The sequence below is a fragment of the Rattus norvegicus genome, chromosome 5 (genome assembly GCF_036323735.1).
Source record: "Rattus norvegicus strain BN/NHsdMcwi chromosome 5, GRCr8, whole genome shotgun sequence".
Classification (NCBI taxonomy): domain Eukaryota; kingdom Metazoa; phylum Chordata; class Mammalia; order Rodentia; family Muridae; genus Rattus; species Rattus norvegicus.
In genome coordinates, this window is record NC_086023.1 from 52566604 (window position 1) to 52587779 (window position 21176).

General features: G+C 38.3%; 1 protein-coding gene across 9 annotated transcripts in view; it reads left to right on the forward strand.

Annotated features, from left to right (window-relative positions):
- The window catches only part of Rngtt (RNA guanylyltransferase and 5'-phosphatase), a 206270-nt gene that overhangs the window by 63269 nt on the left and 121825 nt on the right, over nucleotides 1-21176 (forward strand). For 7 of the 9 annotated variants that reach the window (NM_001107923.2, XM_039109825.2, XM_063287587.1 and 4 more), the window contains one exon: nucleotides 11413-11481. In NM_001107923.2, coding sequence (NP_001101393.1) covers nucleotides 11413-11481 — 69 coding nt within the window. The other 2 variants (XM_039109827.2, XM_063287588.1) reach the window with 2 other exon arrangements.

The window sequence follows — 21176 nt, forward strand, 5'->3', positions numbered from 1 at the left end:
AGTGACTCTGTCAATTTGTTTCAATCTTCTGACTCCTTATTCTCTAGTTTAAATGCCCCGCTGACCTGCACTGAACTGCGTAACTCACAGATGAACTCGGTTCCATTGCACTGCACTCACTGCATGACTCCCAGCTGACCGACTCCCCCTGTGCTGCTCTTAAATATCTCTTTCCTGTCTGTTCTCTTGAGAGTTGGGTGTGTCCTATCTCTGACTCATTCTGTCAAATCTTTCTGTGATTCATCACTTTGTCTGCCCCTCAGTTAGATAACATTTTCTTTCTTTTTTCTTTTCCTTCTTTTTTTTTTTTTTTAAAGATTTATATATTTATTATATAGGAGTACATGGTAGCTGTCTTCAGACACACCAGAAGAGGGCATCAGATCTCATTATACGTGGTTGTGAGCCATCATGTGGTTGCTGGGATTTGAACTCAGGACCTCTGGAAGAGCAGTCAGTGTTCTTAACCACTGAGCCATCTTTCCAGCCCTAGACAACATTTTCAAACATCACTGCTTCCTTCTACAAACTATTTTCACCTAAGGTGAAATTACAGGTGTGTACTAAGAGCAGGTCAGTATTCCAGCCAGATCACAAAGTCTTTGGATGTTACCTTTCGCCAGAGCAGCAGTGTTGTTGCATTAAAATTCCTTTACAAGAGAGTTCTATAGTTCTACTTTTTCAGTTTGAAGGCTAATTTAAAATGGAATTATTTGAATAGATTAAATATGGTTGACAAAATTTTAAAAGAACACAGCAAAAAGTTTGACATATCTCTACTCATTTTTGCATTGAATCAGAAAAGTAGCAGCTCAGTTTTTACTGTATTTAGAACTCTGTTATAATATACAAACACATATACTATTCATAGATTCATAGTTTTGCCATGCCTAATCAAGAGATGATTCTTTATATACTATTTTGCATTTCTTGTTTCTTTTTTAATTTAATTTTTAGCCTGACAGCCTTATCTTGAGTCCTCTCACCCCATTATTGTTACACTTGGCCTTAATTCTTTTGTCAAATTGTATTTTCTTAGCTAATTTGTTTAATTTTTGAGACAGGGTTTCTCTATGTAGCCCTGGCTGGCCTGGAACTTGGTGTGTAGACCAGGCTGGCCTGGAACTCAGAGATACTTTTGCCTCTGCCTCCCGAATGCTGGGATTAAAGGCCTGAGCCATAACCTCCTAGGCTTCTTTTGTTTATTTTTGAGGCTGTATTTTAATTGTGAATTTTCTTCTCCCCCTTTCTCCCTCTGAACCATCTCCATACACCCTTTCCCCTCCTTCAAATTCATGAACTTACCCTTAATTGCTTGTTAGTGCATGCATGTATGTATTTGTGTATAACACATACATTCCCAGCTATAACCTGATGAGTCCATATAATGTTACTTCTGTGTATGTTCTCAAGGCCGACCATTTGGCACTGGACAACCAGTTGGTGTGCTCTTCCCTAGGGATGACCATCTCTCCCATCCCCAGGCTTACTCATTTGCCTGCAGTCCTTTGAATAGGGTTGAGGCCTTCTGCCTTCCTCCTCTCCCCATGCAGTTTGGCATGTTTATTGATAATCTTGTTTGGCTCACATTTGTACAGTTATATTGATTTGTGAGGCTTCTGATGTTACTAGGAAAGAGTCTCATCGTAAAGTCCCCGATCTTAGAAACTTTCTGCCCCTGCCCCCCCTTCTGCAATGTTTCCTGAGCCGTGTATGGCAGGAGTGTTTTGTAGATGTATTCACTGGGACTGGGCTCCATAATTTTGCATATTGTTTGGTTGTGGTTTTCTATAGATGTTAATTTTTGTGCAGAGAAGTTTCCTTTATGAGGGATGACGATCACACTTATCTGTGGATAAGGAGTGCTTAGATTGTTGTTAGGGATCATGCTGGGTATTGGTGGTTGTAGGAAGATTCTCCTTCAATAATTATGATTTCACTAGCACTGATTACTTAACTAGGTTTTTAGTACTTGGCATGGTATTCCTCTTGTTGAGCAGCTCTTAAGTCTAGTTGTTGGTTACTCCCAAGGTGTGCGTGCCATACTAGTGCACCCTTAGGGTTATCCTACCATGCTGGTCATCGATGTGGGTCACAGCTGCTGTGGGGTGGGGACTCTTGGTTGCCTGTCTCCTTTGGAAGCTTGCATGGCATCTTCTGGTACCATTAAAGCTAGTCCTCAGGGAGGGGACATGCAAATTAGTTCTATTCAGTGGCCTCTGGGCCCTGTTTATGAAGTGCATATTTCTTCAGCAATAGGGACTTGTCTTCCCTTCCTGGACTGTTACCAAGGGCAACAGCAGTAGGTCGTATGTTTTGGGAGTCTTCTTAACAGCACTGCATGGCCTTTATTCTTTATTTTTATAGTCTCAAAGATTGTCATTGTATCTATGTATCACCACTGAAGCATGTGTCTTATAGTCATAAATATTTAAACTTTTTAGTGTTTTGATAGGGATCGTTAACATTTTGAATATCTATGTCCAGTTTATAACTTTTTGAGTTCTTTGGGAGTTTCACACAGTGCATTTTGGTCATATTCAGTCCCATTCCGCAACTTCTGTCATATCTATCCCAGCCTTCCTAACTAACCAGCTTGGTTTGCTCTTTTTATTCACTTGGAGACCCTCACTCAGCGCATGGGGATGTGCTCTCTACCTCAGGTAGCCCAGTTAGATCCTGTCTCAGAATACCATGTAATTCTAGATTATGCCTATTTAACAGTCACAAAATTCTGTCTCCTGTGGAAATTGCTTTCAGAATTTTTACCTTTTCAGTTGATATTTACCAGATTTTTATAAGTTTTAATTGTAATGATGCATCCTTATGAAACAACCAGTGATGATAATGGAAAACCTATGTATGAATATAAATAGTTTACTTTAATGACATAGCTTAATTTTCATTGTTATACAGTAATAAACAAATCTTTTTTTTTTTTGAGAGAGGATAATGTGTTGGATTTGTGGGGAGCAAGAAAGATAATTTTTTCTATGACAGTTGGTTACAAGTTAGAGAAAAATTTAGCATGTAGGCAAAGTAAATGAACTCAACTGAAGTTAGACTTGGGAATGAAAAACATTAAAGATTAATATCTTTTAAAGATTAAAACCCAAGCTTCCATTTTGTGGGGATTGTTAAAAACTAAACTTTGAGTTTTAAGGGAGCATTGAGAGCTCATAAAAAGTCACCAGATATTGTATTGAGTCTCTTTAGAAAGTCAGTTGAAGCTGTGTGGGCTATTTGCTCCAGAAATATCCGATGAGTGTAGAATAAACCAGAATTGCAGGGTGAATGCAATTTATTCTTTTATTCTTTAAATATTCACACAGTATAATTTGCTATACTTTGGTGAGTTGACAGTGATAATATATATTCCCAGAAGCAGTGGAGATCCATTTCTACTTCACGTAGTCTTAAGGTACTATTTAAAAAATTATTTCTAAGAGTCTCCTTTCTATGTACTGTAACTTCACAGCTTCTATTTTGTTTCCATGTTTCAGATTTGAAGCACTATCTTTTCTGCTTATGCATTTATAATGATTTGGCTTCTAAGTGATTCGTAGACCTGTAAAGTATCATTTCAGAGAAAACCTTAAAATATTTGGTCTATGGAAAGTTGTATGCCTTCTGTTTTTAAAAAGAAATCAAATAAAATTATATTTAGTAAACAGATTCAAGTTTCATAAGTGAAAGCTATGCTCTGATTAATACTATCTGATATATTATGTCTACTGTTTTGTTTTTCTTCCAGTTATCTTTGAACCTTATCTAGAGGGTAAAGAAAGAGAAAATTAAAATATATCATTAATTGTCCTAGTTTTATTTATTTTGTTACTGTGATAAAATACCTTAACAAAAGCAACTTAGGGGAGAAAATGCTGGCTCATAATCCCAGGTTCCAGACTGTCCTAGCCAGTCCATTACACCCACAGCAATAACCCACAGAGAAGGGAATGCAAAGCTCCCCTCTCCTTTTCATCCACTCTAGGCTCAGCCCATGGGTGCTATTGCCCATGTCAGTTAACCTAAGTCAGAAGGTCTCTCACCGGCATGTCTAAACAGTTCCTCATTGAGACATTCTTTTTAGGATTCTAGATTGTATCTAATTGACATTTTAAATTTACTGTCATGGTAGCTTAGGGCAATTCACTGCTTACACCACAATAACATTTCTTCCTAGGTTTCCCAACTAAGTACTTATAAATTCATTGATTTGAAGTGCTTTAAAAATAACTTGAAAATTTAAGTAGAATTAGATTGACAGGAAGAAATAGCTCATTACACCATTACATTTAAATATTGGTGTTAAAGGTGAGGGGTATGAGGTCCCTCCCTCTGCCAGATTTAAGGAAAAATAGTGGTTATTGCTAATAATACCTTGAGACTTGACATGAAGTCCTCACTTCTCACGACTTTCTTGGCATATATTAAAATTGGTAGATTTAGTTTTCATTATCTAGATTTAATAATTAATGTTGTCAGGACCAAACCAATAAATGTAAAATGGGTATTTTTTTTTAATGGCAAGGAAACCAGATTTATAAATATGTTCCTAAGCCAAATTTAATGAGAAAAAAAGAATCATTAATAAAAGCTATTTGAGACAAATAAATATAGGTGTTAAAATTAAGGTATTATATAGGTTGAGGCGTATATTATCATGGTATCTCTAAAATCCCTTACTTGGTTTTTTAAAAATTTTTTATTAATTTCAAAGGTTATTCCCCTTCCCGGTTTCCTGTCCATAAGCCCCCATTCCCTCCCCTGCCCCTCCCCCATATGGTTATTCCCCCTATACATCCCCCTTATTTCCCTCCCCCATATTCCCCTGCCTTGGGGGTCCAACCTTGGCAAGACCAAGGTCTTCCCCTTCCACTGGTGTCCCAACAAGGATATTCTCTCCTACTCATGCAGTTGGAGCCCTGGGTCAGTCTGTGTAGAGTCTTTCAATAATGGTTTAGTCCCTGGAAGCTCTGGTTGGTTGGCATTGTTGTTTATATGGTTGCAAGCTCCTTCAACTCTTTTAATACTTCCTCTAATTTCCCCCAAGGGAGTCCTATTCTCAGTTCGGTGATTTGCTGCTAGCATTGACTGTATTGGACATGCTCTGGATGTGTCTCTCAGGAGACATCTATATCTGGTCCCTTTCAGCATGCAGTTTTTTAGCTTCATCAATCTTAATCTAGTTTTGGTGGCTGTATATATATGGGCCACATGTGTCAGACTCTGAATGGCCATTCCTTGAGTCGCTGCTCTAAACTTTGCTTCCATATCCCCTCCTATGAATATTTTCCCCCCTTTTAAGAAGGAGTGGGAGCATCTGTATTTTGGTCATCCTTCTTCTTGAGCTTCCTGTGGTCTGTAGATTGCATCTTGGGTAATTTGAACTTTTTGGCTAATATCCACTTATCAATGAGTGCATACCAAGTGTGTTTTTCTGTGATTGAGTAACCTCAGGATGATATTCTCCAGTTCATTCCATTTGCCTGTGAATTTCATGAAGTCATTGTTTTTGATAGCTGAGTAGTACTCCATTGTGTAGATGTACCACATTTTTTTAATCCATTCCTCTGTTGAAGGGCATCTGAGTTCTTTCCAGCCTCTGGCTATTATAAATAAGGCTGCGATGAACATAGTGTAGCACGTGTCTTTTTTATATGTTGGGGCATCTTTTGGGTATATGCCCAAGAGACGTATAGCTGGATCCTCAGGCAGTTCAATGTCCAATTTTCTGAGGAACCTCCAGACTGATTTCCAGAATGGTTGTACCAGTTTGCAATCCCATCAACAATGGAGGAGTGTTCCTCTTTCTCCACATCCTCGCCAGCATCTGCTGTCACCTGAGTTTTTGATCTTAGCCATTCTGACTGGTGTGAGGTGGAATCTCAGGGTTGTTTTGATTTGCATTTCCCTGATGACTAAGGATGTTGAACATTCCTTTAGGTGCTTTTTGGACACTTGATAATCCTCAGCTGAGAATGTTTTGTTTATCTCTGTACCCCATTTTTAATAGGGTGATTTGGCTCTCTGGACTCTAACTTCTTGAGTTCTTTGTATATTTTGGATATTAGCCTTCTATCAGATGTAGGGTTGGTAAATATCTTTTCCCAATCTGTTGGTTGCTGTTTTGTCCTAATGACAGTGTCTTTTGCTTTACAAAAGCTTTGCAGTTTTATGAGGTCCCATTTGTCAATTCTTGATTGTCGGCGCCAGCACCGACCTGGTACCGAGAATCGGGCGAAAGCCTACGGGATGAAAGAAACACACACACACACAGAGGTTATCGTGTCAAGCCAGGAGAGGAAGAGAGAGAGAGAGAGAGAGAGAGAGAGAGAGAGAGAGAGAGAGAGGAATAGTGAGAGTCTCCTGTAGCTTTATTCACCACTTATATACCCAAGTCTCCAGGTAGAAAATAACTGGGAAGCACAGTGGGAAACCCTGGCTCCTGACTACCTGGCTCGTGACTTCGGTAACAAAAGACCAACTACGAGACCTGAATTAATTAGGGAGAAATCCCAGAAGACCAGCCTAAATCTCAAGGATAAAGGCTGAGGAAGTAAAAGGCAGAAGTAAATTGACCACCACCCAGGTGTGGTCCAGGTGTGTCAGTTCCACATGCATCAGCTGGGCTCAGCAGAGGTCATGCAGTGGAGATATCGGGTGTTTACTACTTGGTCTTTTCTTCCTGTGCCGTAAATACATGGGAGAGGCCTCTGTCCAACAATCCCATGACTTCTTAACTGTGGCCATGCAGTTACAAAGCAGCCAGGCCCAAATCCAATATGGCACTACACTTGATCTTAGAGCATAGGCCATTGGTGTTTTGTTCAGGAAATTTTCCCAGTGCCCATGTGTTCAAGATTCTTCCCCACTTTTTCTTCTATTAGTTTGAGTGTATCTGGTTTGATGTGGAGGTCCTTGATCCACTTGGACTTAAGCTTTGTACAGGGCAATAAGAATGGATCGATTTGCATTCTTCTACATGCTGACCTCCAGTTGAACCAGCACCATTTGTTGAAAATGCTAACTTTCTTCCATTGGATGATTTTGGCTCCTTTGTCAAAGATCAAGTGACTATAGCTGTGTGGGTTCATTTCTGGGTCTTCAATTCTGTTCCAGTGATCTACCTGCCCATCTCTGTACCAATACCATGCAGTTTTTATAGCTATTGCTCTGTAATACTGCTTGAAGTCTTGAAGTCGGGGATGGTGATTTCCCCCAGAAGTTCTTTTATTGTTGACTATAGTTTTCGCTATCCTGGGTTTTTTGTTATTCCAAATGAATTTGCAAATTGCTCTTTCTATCTCTATAAAGAATTGAGTAGGAATTTTGATGGGGATTGCATTGAATTTGTAGATTGCTTTTGGCAAAATAGCCATCTTTTCTATATTAATCCTGCCAATCTATGAGCATGGAAGATCTTTCCATCTTCTGAGATCTTCCTCAATTTCTTTCTTCAGAGATTTGAAGTTCTTGTCATACGGATCTTTCCCTTCCATGGTTAAAGTCACACCAAGATATTTTATGTTATTTGGGACTATTGTGAAAGGTGTCATTTCCTTAATTTCTCTCTCAGCCTGTTTATCCTTTGAGTAGAGGAAGGCTATTGATTTGTTTGAGTTACTTTTATACCTCGACAGTTTGCTGAAGTTGTTTATCAGGTTAAGTAGTTCTCTGGTGGAACTTTTGGGGTCGCGTAAGTACACTATCATATCATCTGCAAGTAGTGATATTTTGATTTCTTCCCTTCCAATTTGTATCCCTTTGACCTCCTTTTGTTGTCTGATTGCTCTGGCTAGGACTTCAAGTACTATATTGAATAAGTAGGGAGAGAGTGGGCAGCCTTGTCTAGTCCCTGATCTTACTGGGATTGCTTCAAGTTTCTCTCCATTTAGTTTGATGTTAGCTTCTGGTTTGCTGTGTATTGCTTTTAACTATGTTTAGGTATGGGCCTTGAATTCCTGATCTTTCCAGAACTTTTATAATGAAGGGGTGTTGAATTTTGTCAAATGCTTTCTCAGCATCTAATGAAATGACCATGTGGTTCTTTGAATTTTTTATATAGTGGATTACATTGATGGATTTTTGTATATTAAACCATCCCTGTCTCCCTGGGATGAAGCCTATTTGATCATGATGGATGATTGTTTTGATGTGTTCTTGGATTCAGTTTGCAAAACTTTTATTGAGCATTTTTGTGGCAATATTCATAAGGGAAATTGGTCTGAACTTACTTGGTTTTTAATGGTAGGGAGTCAGGAAATACTCATGTAAGAATACTGAATGAAAAAATATTTTTATTTTGATTTAAAAATATTATTATTAGTGTGTGTGTATGATGCATGTATGTGTGCATGTTTGTTATATGTGTGATACATGTGTGTTTGCATGTGCTGTATAGTGCTTGTATATGTGTGATGTGTGTGTGTTTGTGTGTGTGTGTGTGTGTGTGTGTATGTGTGTGTGTACATGTTGTGAATTGTCTGTGGAAGTCAGCAGTTAGCTTTAAGAGGTAGGTTCTTGCTTCCCAACTTTACAAGACTTCTGGTGTTTTCCTCAGTGTGAGTTTGTTGTTTCACCCACTGAGCCATATCACTAGTCCTAATTTATCTGTTAATCATCTAGGAAATTAAAGCTTAATGTGCTTTACATTGGAGTATCATCCTAACTCATGAGTAGGTTTCACTTAATTATAGGTAAGGAGAGAGGGAGTCGTTTTATTTAGGAATATAATGACAAATAAAATTCTAAAAGTAGTTGTAAATCATGCCTTACGTTTACATTTTTAGAAGACTGTGATCTGAACTTGGAGAAGTTCTTGGCTCCTCAGACTGGTACTTTTCATGGAGACTGCCTGACTTTCAAAGACTACCCATCTTTGGTGACTGTATCTTCATTCTGTTGGTTTGACCTGTCTTTTCCAGTTTGAAATTTTTGTCAGGTGACTTTATTTTATTAAAAAAATCTATCTATATGATATTTATAGTTATACATTATATCCTGTCTGTCCATCTACATATTATGTATCTCTTGACAGTCTCATGTGAAGACTAGGCTGGCCCTCAGTTCCTCTGTAGCTGAGGATGATCTTGAACTTCGGATCTAGGATTCGTAGGTATGGGTGAGCACACCTGGCTACATGTTGGGAGAGCCAAGCCTTCCTCTTGCTGGAGCCTCCACTCACTGAGGCACATCAGTGATGCTCTCTGCGACTTGATACTGTCACTTTGGAAACTTATTCCTGGCTATTATTCCTACTCTCAGGTTTAAAATTCAAAACCTTTTGTTTTCTGGTCATAACCTGGACTTTAAAAAACTGCTGAGACATTTTAAAGAAATAATCACTTTTTGTTTGCTTGCTTTTTTCAATCATCCTGTGAGCTGCACAACTGTTTTCTTTAATGATTTGTTATCATGGGCTAGCCTTGAAGTTACTCTGAAGCCTAGGCTTCTCAAACTTGTCATCCTCCTACGCCAGCATCCCAAGTGGAGTATACATCCCAAGCTGGGACTACAAGTGTGTCTCTCTCTGGTGTCCTCCTCTTCCTCCTCCCTGTCGTGTGACAAAACTTCCCCTGGGGAGACACAACACATGTCTCTTCACCCCAGATAGGGATCCTACATCAGACCAAAGTATGGAAACCTGCAAAGTCTAACTTAATGAACCAGTAAGTTTTATTGGGGTTACTCATAGAGATATGGGTGAGGGGCCACTTACAGGAGCAGAAGTGATACAAACAGCATCACTAAATCCCACTCCAACGTAGATGGTGGCTCACCACAGCTGGGAGACTAGAGCACTCTGCACACCTTTAGGCGTCTCGGCAGGTTGGGGAGTGTCATTCCAAGTGATCAGGTTACTTTAAACCTCTTCAGGCAGGTTGGCTGCTTCCTGCTTGTTCCCGGCTGCTGGCCAGGTCTCAGTCTTTGTAGCTCTTCTTCCTCTCAGAGCGTTCCTTGCAGCTTAGTTTCCTTTTGTCTGACGGGGATTTTGGCTTTCATTGCTTATTGAGGCAAGGCAGGGCTAATGAATCTGGTCAGTTTCTGGGACTTCTCAAACTTTGTTCTTTACCGTCCTGCTTAAGGCATCTCCTACAGGATGGAATGTTTCAATCTGCAAGAAACTGTTATACAGCATTTGCCTTCTTTATTTCTAATTTGGATATTTAATTTACCAAATTTTTCTCACAGTGTGATCTATCAAATAACATCCTACCATGGTTTTGTTCTTACTCAGTTCTAAATGCTCTAAAGTGTTTTTGATTTCTTTGTCCATAAATTCTTAGAAGCTTATTATTTAGGTTCTGAACATCAGACAGCTTTCCGTGTGGTAGCATGGGGATTACCAAAACTTTATAGTTACTTTTGTTTTAACCTTTCCCACCATGTATAAATATTTAGGATCCGCCAGCCAGTCAGTATGTCTACCTAGTGTTAATCAGTGTGAAAGTGAATTTCATTTTTTCTCTCTAAGATGTTGTGTGTAGTCAGCAAAATCGCACGGTTGTTTCTCAGCGCTCAGCATGAGTGTAAGTAGGTATCTGGCTCGTGGTACTTCAGTGGTTATTTTCATTTTCATTTATAAGAAGTCAAAGATTTTAATACATAGTAAACTTTTATTTAGGTAAAATTTCTTCCTCATCTGTGTCCCTTAACCCTGGGAGTGAATTGAAGAGAAATGTATGAATTTTTGTCCTAAAGTTTGGCCAAAGTGCATAGTAATGGTTCTCAGAATCCGAGTTTACCACCTCTGCTCACTTGCTGATGTGTGTGGGCGAGGGGGGTGGGGGGGGCAAAACAGAAACGGAATTTTAAGAACATTACTCTGCCATCTTACTATCATGAACTATTTAGTCTGGTCACAGTATGTGCATCTGCAGTATTGTACAGCCATCACAGCTGTCTGCCTCCAGGACCTTCATCTGTCTGAATGGAAACCCAGCTGGGTGTGGAGAGCGCTCCTGTGACCCCAGCCAGCACTGTGGCAGGGAGGCAGGACAAGGCAGGCAATAGAAGTTTGAGGTCAGCCTGGGCCACTTGAGACCCTGCCTCAGAAAACCAAGACCAACAGCAAAAGGAAACAGAATCCTGAAACGTGAAACACTGCTATGTGTTGTCTCAGTCCTCAGGTGATCTGTCTCTGAATAGAACAAAAGACTTTATATTCACCTTAAAGGAAGGAGGCGTGTTCAAACTCTCATATGCACTGCTTTCACGTTAGAGAAGCTGTACAGCCTTTGGAGAATGAGGAGCCAGGGAAGATGAAGTCACAGAGTTTATCTAGTGTTTCCACCTCTTTCCTGGTTCTCAGTTCTTAAATGTTATAGGATATTTCATAAATCTTAGCAAGAAGTTAAAGTAACTTTTAAATGATCATTTATTTCTAAAGAATATCTTTTTATTTTATAGCTTCTGGAAGGAAATTTTGCCAAAGAAGTCAGCCATGAAATGGATGGACTTATTTTTCAGCCGATTGGAGTAAGTTCATGCATATATGCATGTGTCTGTATGTATGCATATGCATATCTGTGTGCTTGTAAATATTTTCATTATTAATTTTAAAGGAAATTACCTTTTCAATATTTTCTTATTCATATGGAATATATATTGATTTATATTTCTTTGTTAGAAATCTACAAATAACATTAAATAATGCTTATTTCCTCCAGTGGGTTGCTATACATTTACATATAGTATCTGTAAAACTTAAGTTTGCAGTAGTTGGTGGAAATTGAAGTGGTTATTGAAGAAGAAAGTGAAGAAAAGTTAATTTCTTTTTGAGTCCTTATTGCATGTGGCCCTTGACCATGTTGTTGGTCAGAGCACACCTTTGGAGTGAGCCGGGATGTGAGTCACTGTAATCTCTCCCAGCTCCTCAGCACTGATGTTGGCTCGCACAGTCCTTGGTGTGACACTGTTTAGTCACAGTGGAGAATGTTGAGTTCTTCTCTTGTTCTCTACTTGATAACTGAGACTGCTAGTAAAGTCCCATTTTGTTTACCACTTGATAACCAGTGCTGTATACAGCCATATTTTTTAAAGCATGTTACATGGAATTGAGTCCGTAACATTTAGGTAATGGCCTGAAATACAAGCATTGAATAGAAACTTGGGATGGGATCTAGCAACTTGTGTTTTAACATGGTGTTGAAATGTTCTCTGAACGTCCAAGTATAAGAACTACTGTAGGAGTTATGCCCAATGTTGAACACCCTCCCATTTACTGCATTTTAATGTTCCTTCCCTCTGTCCTTAGAAATTAGGTTTGAATTGCCAAGGAGTTACAGAGGCATCACATTAGGTAACTGGAGCACAGAAAAGGAACACTAGGCAAATAGTACTAGATTATATGTGCTGCAAATATATAGTAAAGCCTTTAATGAATATTTAGATACAGTATGCTATGTTTTCCAAGCTCCCTTGTTAAGTAGAGGAGGAAAAAAAAAAATCTTCCCTTCTGAAATTGAAGGAGGAAGAAATGAAGTAAGCTAGAAGCCAGGGACAACAATAGCAGAGAATACTCTTAGGAAGATGGAGTTTGGGTCTTTGAGTTGCATTATTTTCCAGGTTTAGTCTTCTAGGATAAAGGAAGTAGTCTAAATATGACAGGAAAACCAGAAAACTTTGGTGTTTGAACTTCATAGTTCAGACCTATATAGATATGAGATGTGGGTAAGTGAGAAATGGCTACAGAGGAGTCTGTTTTGGTTTGCATGTGGACTGTGTCCTCCCGGCTCATGTACCTGAACACTTGGCTCCCTGGCTGGTAGACTGAGTGACGTAGCCTGACCAGTGGTCTGTTGCTTTGTCTCCAGCTTTAGATATTCTATTAGGCTCCTAGGGGTTTAAAGCATAGGAGCCTGGGTCCTGTCACTCTGCACTTCTCTAGGTGTAGTATTTGTATACTACCCTCCTTCCCAATTAGGGATTTCATTTTTTTCAGTGTCCTTTCTTCTTGTAGTAGACATTGGTCTTCCTCTGATGGTTGTCTACTTGTCTTCTGGTCTGCTTCTTACCTATTGCACCAGACTGGCTTATTTATCTGGGTTTTCTCTTAGGCCTGCCATAATGTCCGAGTATGTCTCTTATCCTTCTGGTTCTCAATTGGTTCTCTGTTAAACACTTTTTGGGCTACCTATATAACCTGGGACCTATCTTTAGCTTGAAATTCCTCTAACTTTTGTAACTTTCTAATACCTGGGGCCAACTGGGTGACAAAGGCAATGTTGAACCTATTTTCTGGTGCTTCTGGCTCTATTGGGCATATATGCATGGTAAACTTCTAGAAGATGCTCTAGGAAAACAGCAGGATGCTCTGAGGTCTCCTGTGTAACTTTACGTGTGAACTTCCACACTGCTGCTTGGAACCCAGCTAGAAAGTCCAGCAGTAGGCTCCTAGTATTCTCTTTCAGTGTTAGGATCCCAGTGGGGTTGGTTGGATGGAAACATGCTTTAAATGCAATAAGTATTACTAGCTAAGAGATCCTCCTTCTGGTCCCAGGACTGCTTTTTTAGCGTCCCTTTCTTCTCATGTGAACAGGGTGACCAGTAACTTGTCAATCATCTCAGTGGGCTGCTGGGTATAGAAAACAGTCTTGAGAGAGATGAGAAATGGGGTCCTAGGACCTACAGTTTCACTGGTCTAGAGGGGGTCATATACCATAAATGGGGGTAGAGGCTTCTAACTGGGATCCTTTGGCTCAAAAGGAATGAGTCTAGAGGGCCTGCTGGAGGAGAATAATGAGGTCTAGGTTGAATGGGGCTAATCAAAGGGATCAGGAACGGTAGCTGAGGCATCTGCTGGATTCAGGGGAAGGGCATAATTGTAGCCCTTGTGGATCATGTGGAGGAGACACAAACTTGGGGGAGACCTTTTTAGGGGAAGAAGATGAAGAGACCTCTAGGGCCCAGACTTGTGATGGGATTATTCCAGAACCATAGTGTGGGGTAGTTCCTCCTCCTCTGGGTCACTGGATAGAATTTTTGTTGCTTTTCCCCCTGGGGTTTACTACCAAAACTTTGGTACCAGCTTTAAGCTAACCTATGGAGGGGGTTGTTGCAAACATCTAGGGAGGAAAACTGATCCATGGTGGTCAGGTTTTCCTATGACCACTAGTCCATACTGCTCATTATCCGTCTTTATAGTATTTGCTCATAGATACCATTCAATATCAAAAGAAGGCTGCTTTAATTCACAAAGGGTCAACAGGTATTCTTTTGAAAAATCAACTTTTTTATTTTTTCCTTCCATGTTATATGCCTCCTAGAAACAGTGGTGGAAATACTCCAAAGGAGTGGGCTGTTTAGAAGCAGTGCTGCTTATAATTTCACTTTCTGGATCTTAATTCACAATGACAAGTAACACACTTGATCAGATGAGACAGATAGGACAGGAACAAACAAAAGCAATAAGACAAATGAGGGCCGGCCACCTTTGGAGGTAAAAGAGCAGGTGACTCACTGAACAAAGTTTAGACAGGAATGTCAGAGGGGCCTGGACCACTGCAAGCACTAACTTCTTCTCTCTTGGAATCCTGGAACATGTCATGTTCTACACCCTCTAGGGGGAAGCCCAAGCCGAGACCTGAGTGTTGGAGCTCCAGCTGTTGCAGGGGTAGTGACCGTAAAGACACTCAGCATGACCAAGGCTCTGATTGAGAGTAGCATTAAGCTGCTGATGTCTGCAGATTAGCTTCAAATGCATCTACTGGGCGGTTTAAAGGCAGAGAGCACGGGAAAACTACATCCTTGTTGGCAGTTGTAGGGTGAAGTAAAGCAATCAAGCCACTTAACAGAAGCCAGACATGCAGTTAGCTAGGTATTTCAGTCCCAGGTTTCTAGAACAGGGCTGGGTCCTTTCTGTGGGATCTTTTTACTGTGGGTACACGAGGGGGTGTTTATTTTAGGTTAAGCTAGTGATGGCCTCAGCTGAGACAAGATAGAGGAACCTTTGCCCTATTACACAGCTCGTCCAAGATAAGGTAAAATTAGCCTTTGGACTTGCAATGTTTTAGTCTTTGCATACTACTGGATTTCTAATTAGTCAATCAGTCTTTGTAGACACAGCTTTTTCCAGGAGTTTTCATTAGCAGTTTCCAAGTATCTCATTTTATATACACAGGTAGCCAAATAGTATTAAATATTATAAGGTCACTCATAGCTAGGAAATCTTATTCTATGATCTGATGTAGATGAGGCTGAGTAGTGGGTAGGATGTCAGTCTTGAGGAGAGAGAATAGGTGGTAAAGGCTATTAAGAAAGAAAATCTAAAATTAGGTAATTAAGAATACAGTTTGACCTAATGAATTTAAGGTAACAGATGAAAACATGTATCTAAAATAACCAAGATTTACATTGATTCGAAAACTAGATTATCTATGTTTTCTCCTATGTTTATAGTTATTTGTAGTGGGTGAACTCTCTTGCTTATATTTAAATGGTTGGAAACAGGACTTTGGAAGAAGTCAGTGTACTATTGTTGTCCCCTACCTTTTATTACTAGAATACACATTTTTAATTATTATTTGAATCCTGACTGTCTGTAGAGCATTTTGGATTCTAATCAAATAAAAAAAAAAAAACCAAGAGTACTTAAAGCATAAAACATATTGTTTAATTAGAGATTGATGTCTTTTTTTATAGTTTGAATGAGAAGCATTAACTCAAACCCTTTGGGTATTTCTAGCTAGAATAAATGGAGTTTAATTTAAAAACTAGATTTTTTTTTGCTTTATCCAAATTATGCTGAATCACACACACACACACACACACACACACACACACACACACACACACCCCTACCTTACCTGCCTACCTACCAACCTACCTATCTACCTACAATGAAAACACTTGAATCTTTTAAACTCTAGTTTTGAGTAAGCTAGAGTTTAAGGTAAGCAAGCAGTCATAGCAAAATGCCTTGATTCAGTGAAAGGATATAGTATTTTCATTTGTACTTCATTAAAACCAAAATTATTTATTATTTTATCACTTAGAAATATGCCAGGTAGGACATTAAATAGCAAGAAAGTTTTATAATCTAGGTATGAGTCAGAAGTACCTGGATATAATCCTGATCTTTTAATAAAAATGGAGGCTTTGGTATGGTTGGGCCTCTCTCTCTCTCTCTGTCTCTCTCTCTGTCTCTCTCTCTCTCTCTCTCTTTCTTTTGAGAAAATCATTTTTTTTCTTAATTCTTTGGGGAAGACATTAATTTTGAATTTTAATTATAATTAAAAAGTATTTTATAATATCATGTTATTTATCCAGTAAACCAAGTTTTATAAACAAATTTATATATTCTTTGAAACAAGTTTTTCAATTATTAATTTAGTGGAAATATTTTAAATGAGCCTGACTCTTTAAAAGACTTTCTTTTAAATGGTTAAAACAACTTATTATTAAAAAGAATAAGACTTTGTCTAGTAGAGAAACATGTAATAGTAAAATTTAACCACAGGTTTTTTTTTATTATTGTTTGTTTTTTTCCCCCATTCAAACATAATTTACTTTGGTTTCCAACTAACATTTTAAAACCAATTCTTCATCTTTTTTGTATAATATAGTCTAATGATGCTTTTCCTCTTCCCCAGCTCCTCTCAGATCTTCCTCACCTCTCCACCCATCCTATCTAGGACCTCTCTTTTTCTCTTTAGAAAACAGACAAACACTAGAAACTCACATACAAAACAGGAACCTTATAACACCTCTAAATCAGAAACAGTACTATGCATGCAAAAGTCCCTATAAGACAAACGATGCCCAAACAAAGTAATACAAGATAAAGCGTCTACAAAAATACCATTCACTTTATTTTGTGTTAAACACTTATTGCTGGGTACAAGGCCTACCCTGAAGTGTGGTTAATATACCCAGTGAGACTCCATTGGAGCAAAACACTTTTTCCTTTGTAAGCAGGCATGAATCGCAGACAGCTTCTTCGTTATGAGTGCGTGCCTGTGTCGTCTACTTTGTCCTCTGGTTGCTGGAACCCTGTCTGGCTTGAACCTGTGCAGAGCTTTCACAAGCTCTGAAAGTTCAAATGTGCACCAATCCTGTTGTGTTTGGAGGTCACTGTTTCCTTGGAGTCCATCCCCTCTGGCTTCTTACAGTCTTTTGCCTCCTCTCCTACATAGATCCCTGAACCCTGAGGAAAGGTGTTTGTTGAAGACATCCCATCTCTGACTGAGTGTTCCAAAATCTCTCACTTTCTCCACATTGCCCAATTGTGGGTCTCTGTGTTAGTTCCCATCTATTGCAAGGGGACACTTCTGTGATGATGGCTGAGGGAGGCACTGAGAATGTCATTAGGATTCATTATTGCCATGTTCCTTTAGCAGAACAATAAATAACGTTTGCTTTTCTCCTAGGCCTGTGGCTTGTTGAGTCTCAGGTTCTTGGTCACCTTAAGCAGTATCAGGCATGGCTTCTGCCTCATGCAGCAGGCCTTAAATCCAATCAGGTAATAGTTGATGATTCCCACAACAACCTATGTGCCACTATTGCACCAGTGTATCTTGCAGGCGGTAAGCATCTGTAGGTTGCAGGGCTCGTAATTGGGTTATGGTTACTTGGTATCTGGTACCATGCAGAGTGCCTTCAAGTACCATGAGAAGTTAGTTAGTAGTAGGGACGAAGACTATAGTTAGGTACCAGATTGAGTTCTCTGTGTTCAATGTTATCTTCAGCAATAGTTCTTTACCATCAGTTTGTGCCTTGGCAGTAGCTTGAGATGTTTGAGGGTTTCCAAGGGGCCCCTTTTGGCCAATGCCTTAACTAGATGTAACCAATTCCGGTCACTGGAGATTTCATTTGGTGAAAGATATCTAGTTGGGGCTGTCTCCCCTGTTATTTTGGGGATCTCTTTGGATGAGTTAGAGTTTCTATTGCTGTAAGAGACACCATGACTGTGACAACTCTTAAGGAAAGCATTCAATTGGGGCTGATTTAGAGGTTTAGTCCATTATCGTCATGGTGGGATTAAACAAAGCTTTCATTGTTTTGAGTTAAGTTTTGGTAAAGATTACTAGGAACAAATCAATTCTTAAGGTACTGTTCTAGAAAATCAAGCATTTTTCTTATCTCAGAGTATTGAAATGGTCTTAAACATTATAACCTTTATATTATTTTTAACTTAGTTATAGCCATATTCATTTTAAACTATCTTTGCTGCATACTTTAATCTTAATACTATTATTGCCATTACAGCATTTAGAAAACAATTGTAACGAAGTAAATGTAAATCATTGCTAAGGTGTATCTAAAACATAGAAACTTGCTATCTTAAAAACCTATCAGTTAGGAATGCTGGTAAATACCTGAATAATAGTCTTTAAATTTACTTATTTGTTAAAGATTTACACCGTAATAAAAGGTACATTGACTTTTTTGTTGTTATTAGGGTAAAACATTTACTTTTTGTTCATTGAAAGTATAAGGTGTCTCAGAGCAGGATAGATTTGGAATTTTGGATTTCATTAATTTTTAAACTAATAAGAACATAAGAAAAGACATTATTAAGATGGTCCGTGGACTTTAAGATGCCTGTGTACTGTGAGTGGATGAAGGGCAGTTCTTTGCCAGTGGCCACTGTAGCCACTTGAAGTAAGTTCCAGGTGAAGGCCACTGCTCCATCTTCTCTGGAGAAGACCTTATGTCTGCTGCCAGGATTTCTGATTATTATAGGAAGCCCTTTTCATTAAACATCTTAAATGCTATGTTTAGCAGATTTCCCTGAGGGGATTGAGGCCCATCATCTAATTTATTAAGTATACCTGATTTTAAACTTGTTTTAGTTACTTGTTTCATGATTGAGGGTGGTTTCTGGTGAACAGAAACTACCTTAAAAGAAACTAATCTTAATGTAACATGAGTTAAAAATGTCAAAGAGCTTTATATATTAAAATTTATGGGTTCTTAGCATGGTTAGGAATTCATTTTTAAACTTCATTCTCATTATTCTAGTTTCCTGTGATACAGCTTCTTGTAGTCCTAATATTCAATATAATTTCTGATAGTTTTGGTAAGATTTACAAATTGCCTTTCTGTGTTAGGCATTTTATTAAAGCCAAGTTCCAAATAGAAGTTTGGAACCTTTGATCAGATGGACAAACTTTTTTTTTCTCTCTCCTTTGAGATAAGTTTTCTCTCTGTAGCCTAGGTGTCCTGGAACTAGCTTTGTAGACCAGACTGGCTCAAACTCACGGAGATCTACCTTCCAAGTGCTAGGATTAAAGGTGTGCACCACCGCTACCCGGCTACACCAAGACCTTTTAATATAAAAATTGCCAGCCTTTCTAACTTTTTCTTCAGAAGTTTAGAACTTTTTGATGAGCTTAGTTTTATTGAAAAGGGGCTGGGACATACTATTATGTAAAGAGCATGCCATAAGTTATTGGTGATCTTTTAAAAATAAATCCATTTTCGAATCAAACCTCTGTGTTGTTGTCAGTCTGCATCATAAACTAAATAGGTCTTACAAGACAGTTAATTTTTATGATTTCAGTTCTGTGCTTTAATCACTATTTTTAATCACTTATTATTTTGTGTTTTTTTATGATTTTTTTAGCGGTAGCTTGACATTTTAATATAAGTAATACATGCTTTACTTGGTAGCTATTAGAGCATTTAATTTACATTGATATTAACATTAAATCTTATTAGATTCCATAAGGCTATTTTAGTGATAATTTTAGTGGTGTATTATATTTTTAATTGTGGTAATAAAATTTGTTAATATTTAACTTTTAAAAGCTGTCTTCATATCATCCATCTGTCTGTCTGTCTGTCTGTCTGTCTATCTAATCATCTTTCTATCGGCATGGTCTCACTATGTAGCCTTGGCTAGCCTAGATCTTCCTCTGTAGACCAGGTCAGGCTGTTGGTGAACTTATAGCGATCCCTCCTGCTTCTGTCTCTGTCTTCCAGTGCTGGGATTAAATATATGTGCCAAGCCTTGCTTAGATTTACTTTAATATTATGGAGACATTTAATATTTCTAGACAATAACTTTTGTGCTACTAAGTAAAAATCAAAGAATTATATAAGTAAATTCTATTGTTGGGGTAAGGATAGAAATATTATACATAAGAAAAAGAAATCTTGTACATATTTTTTTTAACTACTTTTCTTGTGTAGTAGTGACACTGTGGTTGGTGAAATACTTAATTGCTTCTATATGGAGTCTAGAGTGTTTAAAGTAGTAGTTGACACAATTACTTTGTAATGTGTTCTTCCTGATGTGGGGCAAGCTTGGTTTTAGTTTCTGGCATTAATCAATTTGCATGTACATTTAGAGTCAGCTTTGGATTTAATATTTCATTCTTGTAAAATATTAATATTTTTATTAAATTTTTACTACTGCTAGATCTAATGACTATTATTGATAGATTATAAAATTAAAATAGGAATTAGTCTAAATGCCTTGTCTTGAAGTACATGATGAATTACAGTGGTTTTTCTCTCTAGCAGGGTGGTGTTGCCATGGTGAGAGCTTCTGTTTCCATGACATTTGCTTGCATATTTTGATAGGTCTTCAGCTGAAGACGGGCTCTGTTTCCTGGCAGACTGGAAGAGTGTCATCTCCCCACCCCCACCCCAGAACTGTGCTATTTTTTCAATTGAGAAATATAATCATTTCTGAGGAATTGTAATAGTAACATGTCAAGAAAGAAAATATACCTTGTTCATTTAAAATACCTTTTTTTGGTTCACTTTTCAGAACATAGCAATTATTAGCTGGTTTGTGTAAGAAAGGAAGAGGTGAAAAACAGTTTTTAGTTTTTCATAATTCATAAAATATATGCCTTCCAGTGAATTTTGTCAACAAAATAAACAATTATAGATGAGTAATTTGCAGTTAATTTTAGCTGGAGTCTCTCTCTCTCTCTCTCTCTCACTTCTTTTACAGCTAAAAACAATTGGTCATGATGACTTGTTGGAGGCTTGGAAGGGGAAGTAAATATTAATAATGACTTTAGAAAATGAAAGGACGAGTGATGTCTTTGAGGGTGAAAATACAGAACACAGAAAGTCAGTCCTCATATAAATGACAGCTAAATAACTAAGGAAGCAGGATAGTTCTTTTTGTTGGTACTCTAGTGTTACTGTGCAAACATGAAAGGTAGATTTTTTTTTTTTAAGAACAATTTATGGTGGTATACTTTTAGTTTCCT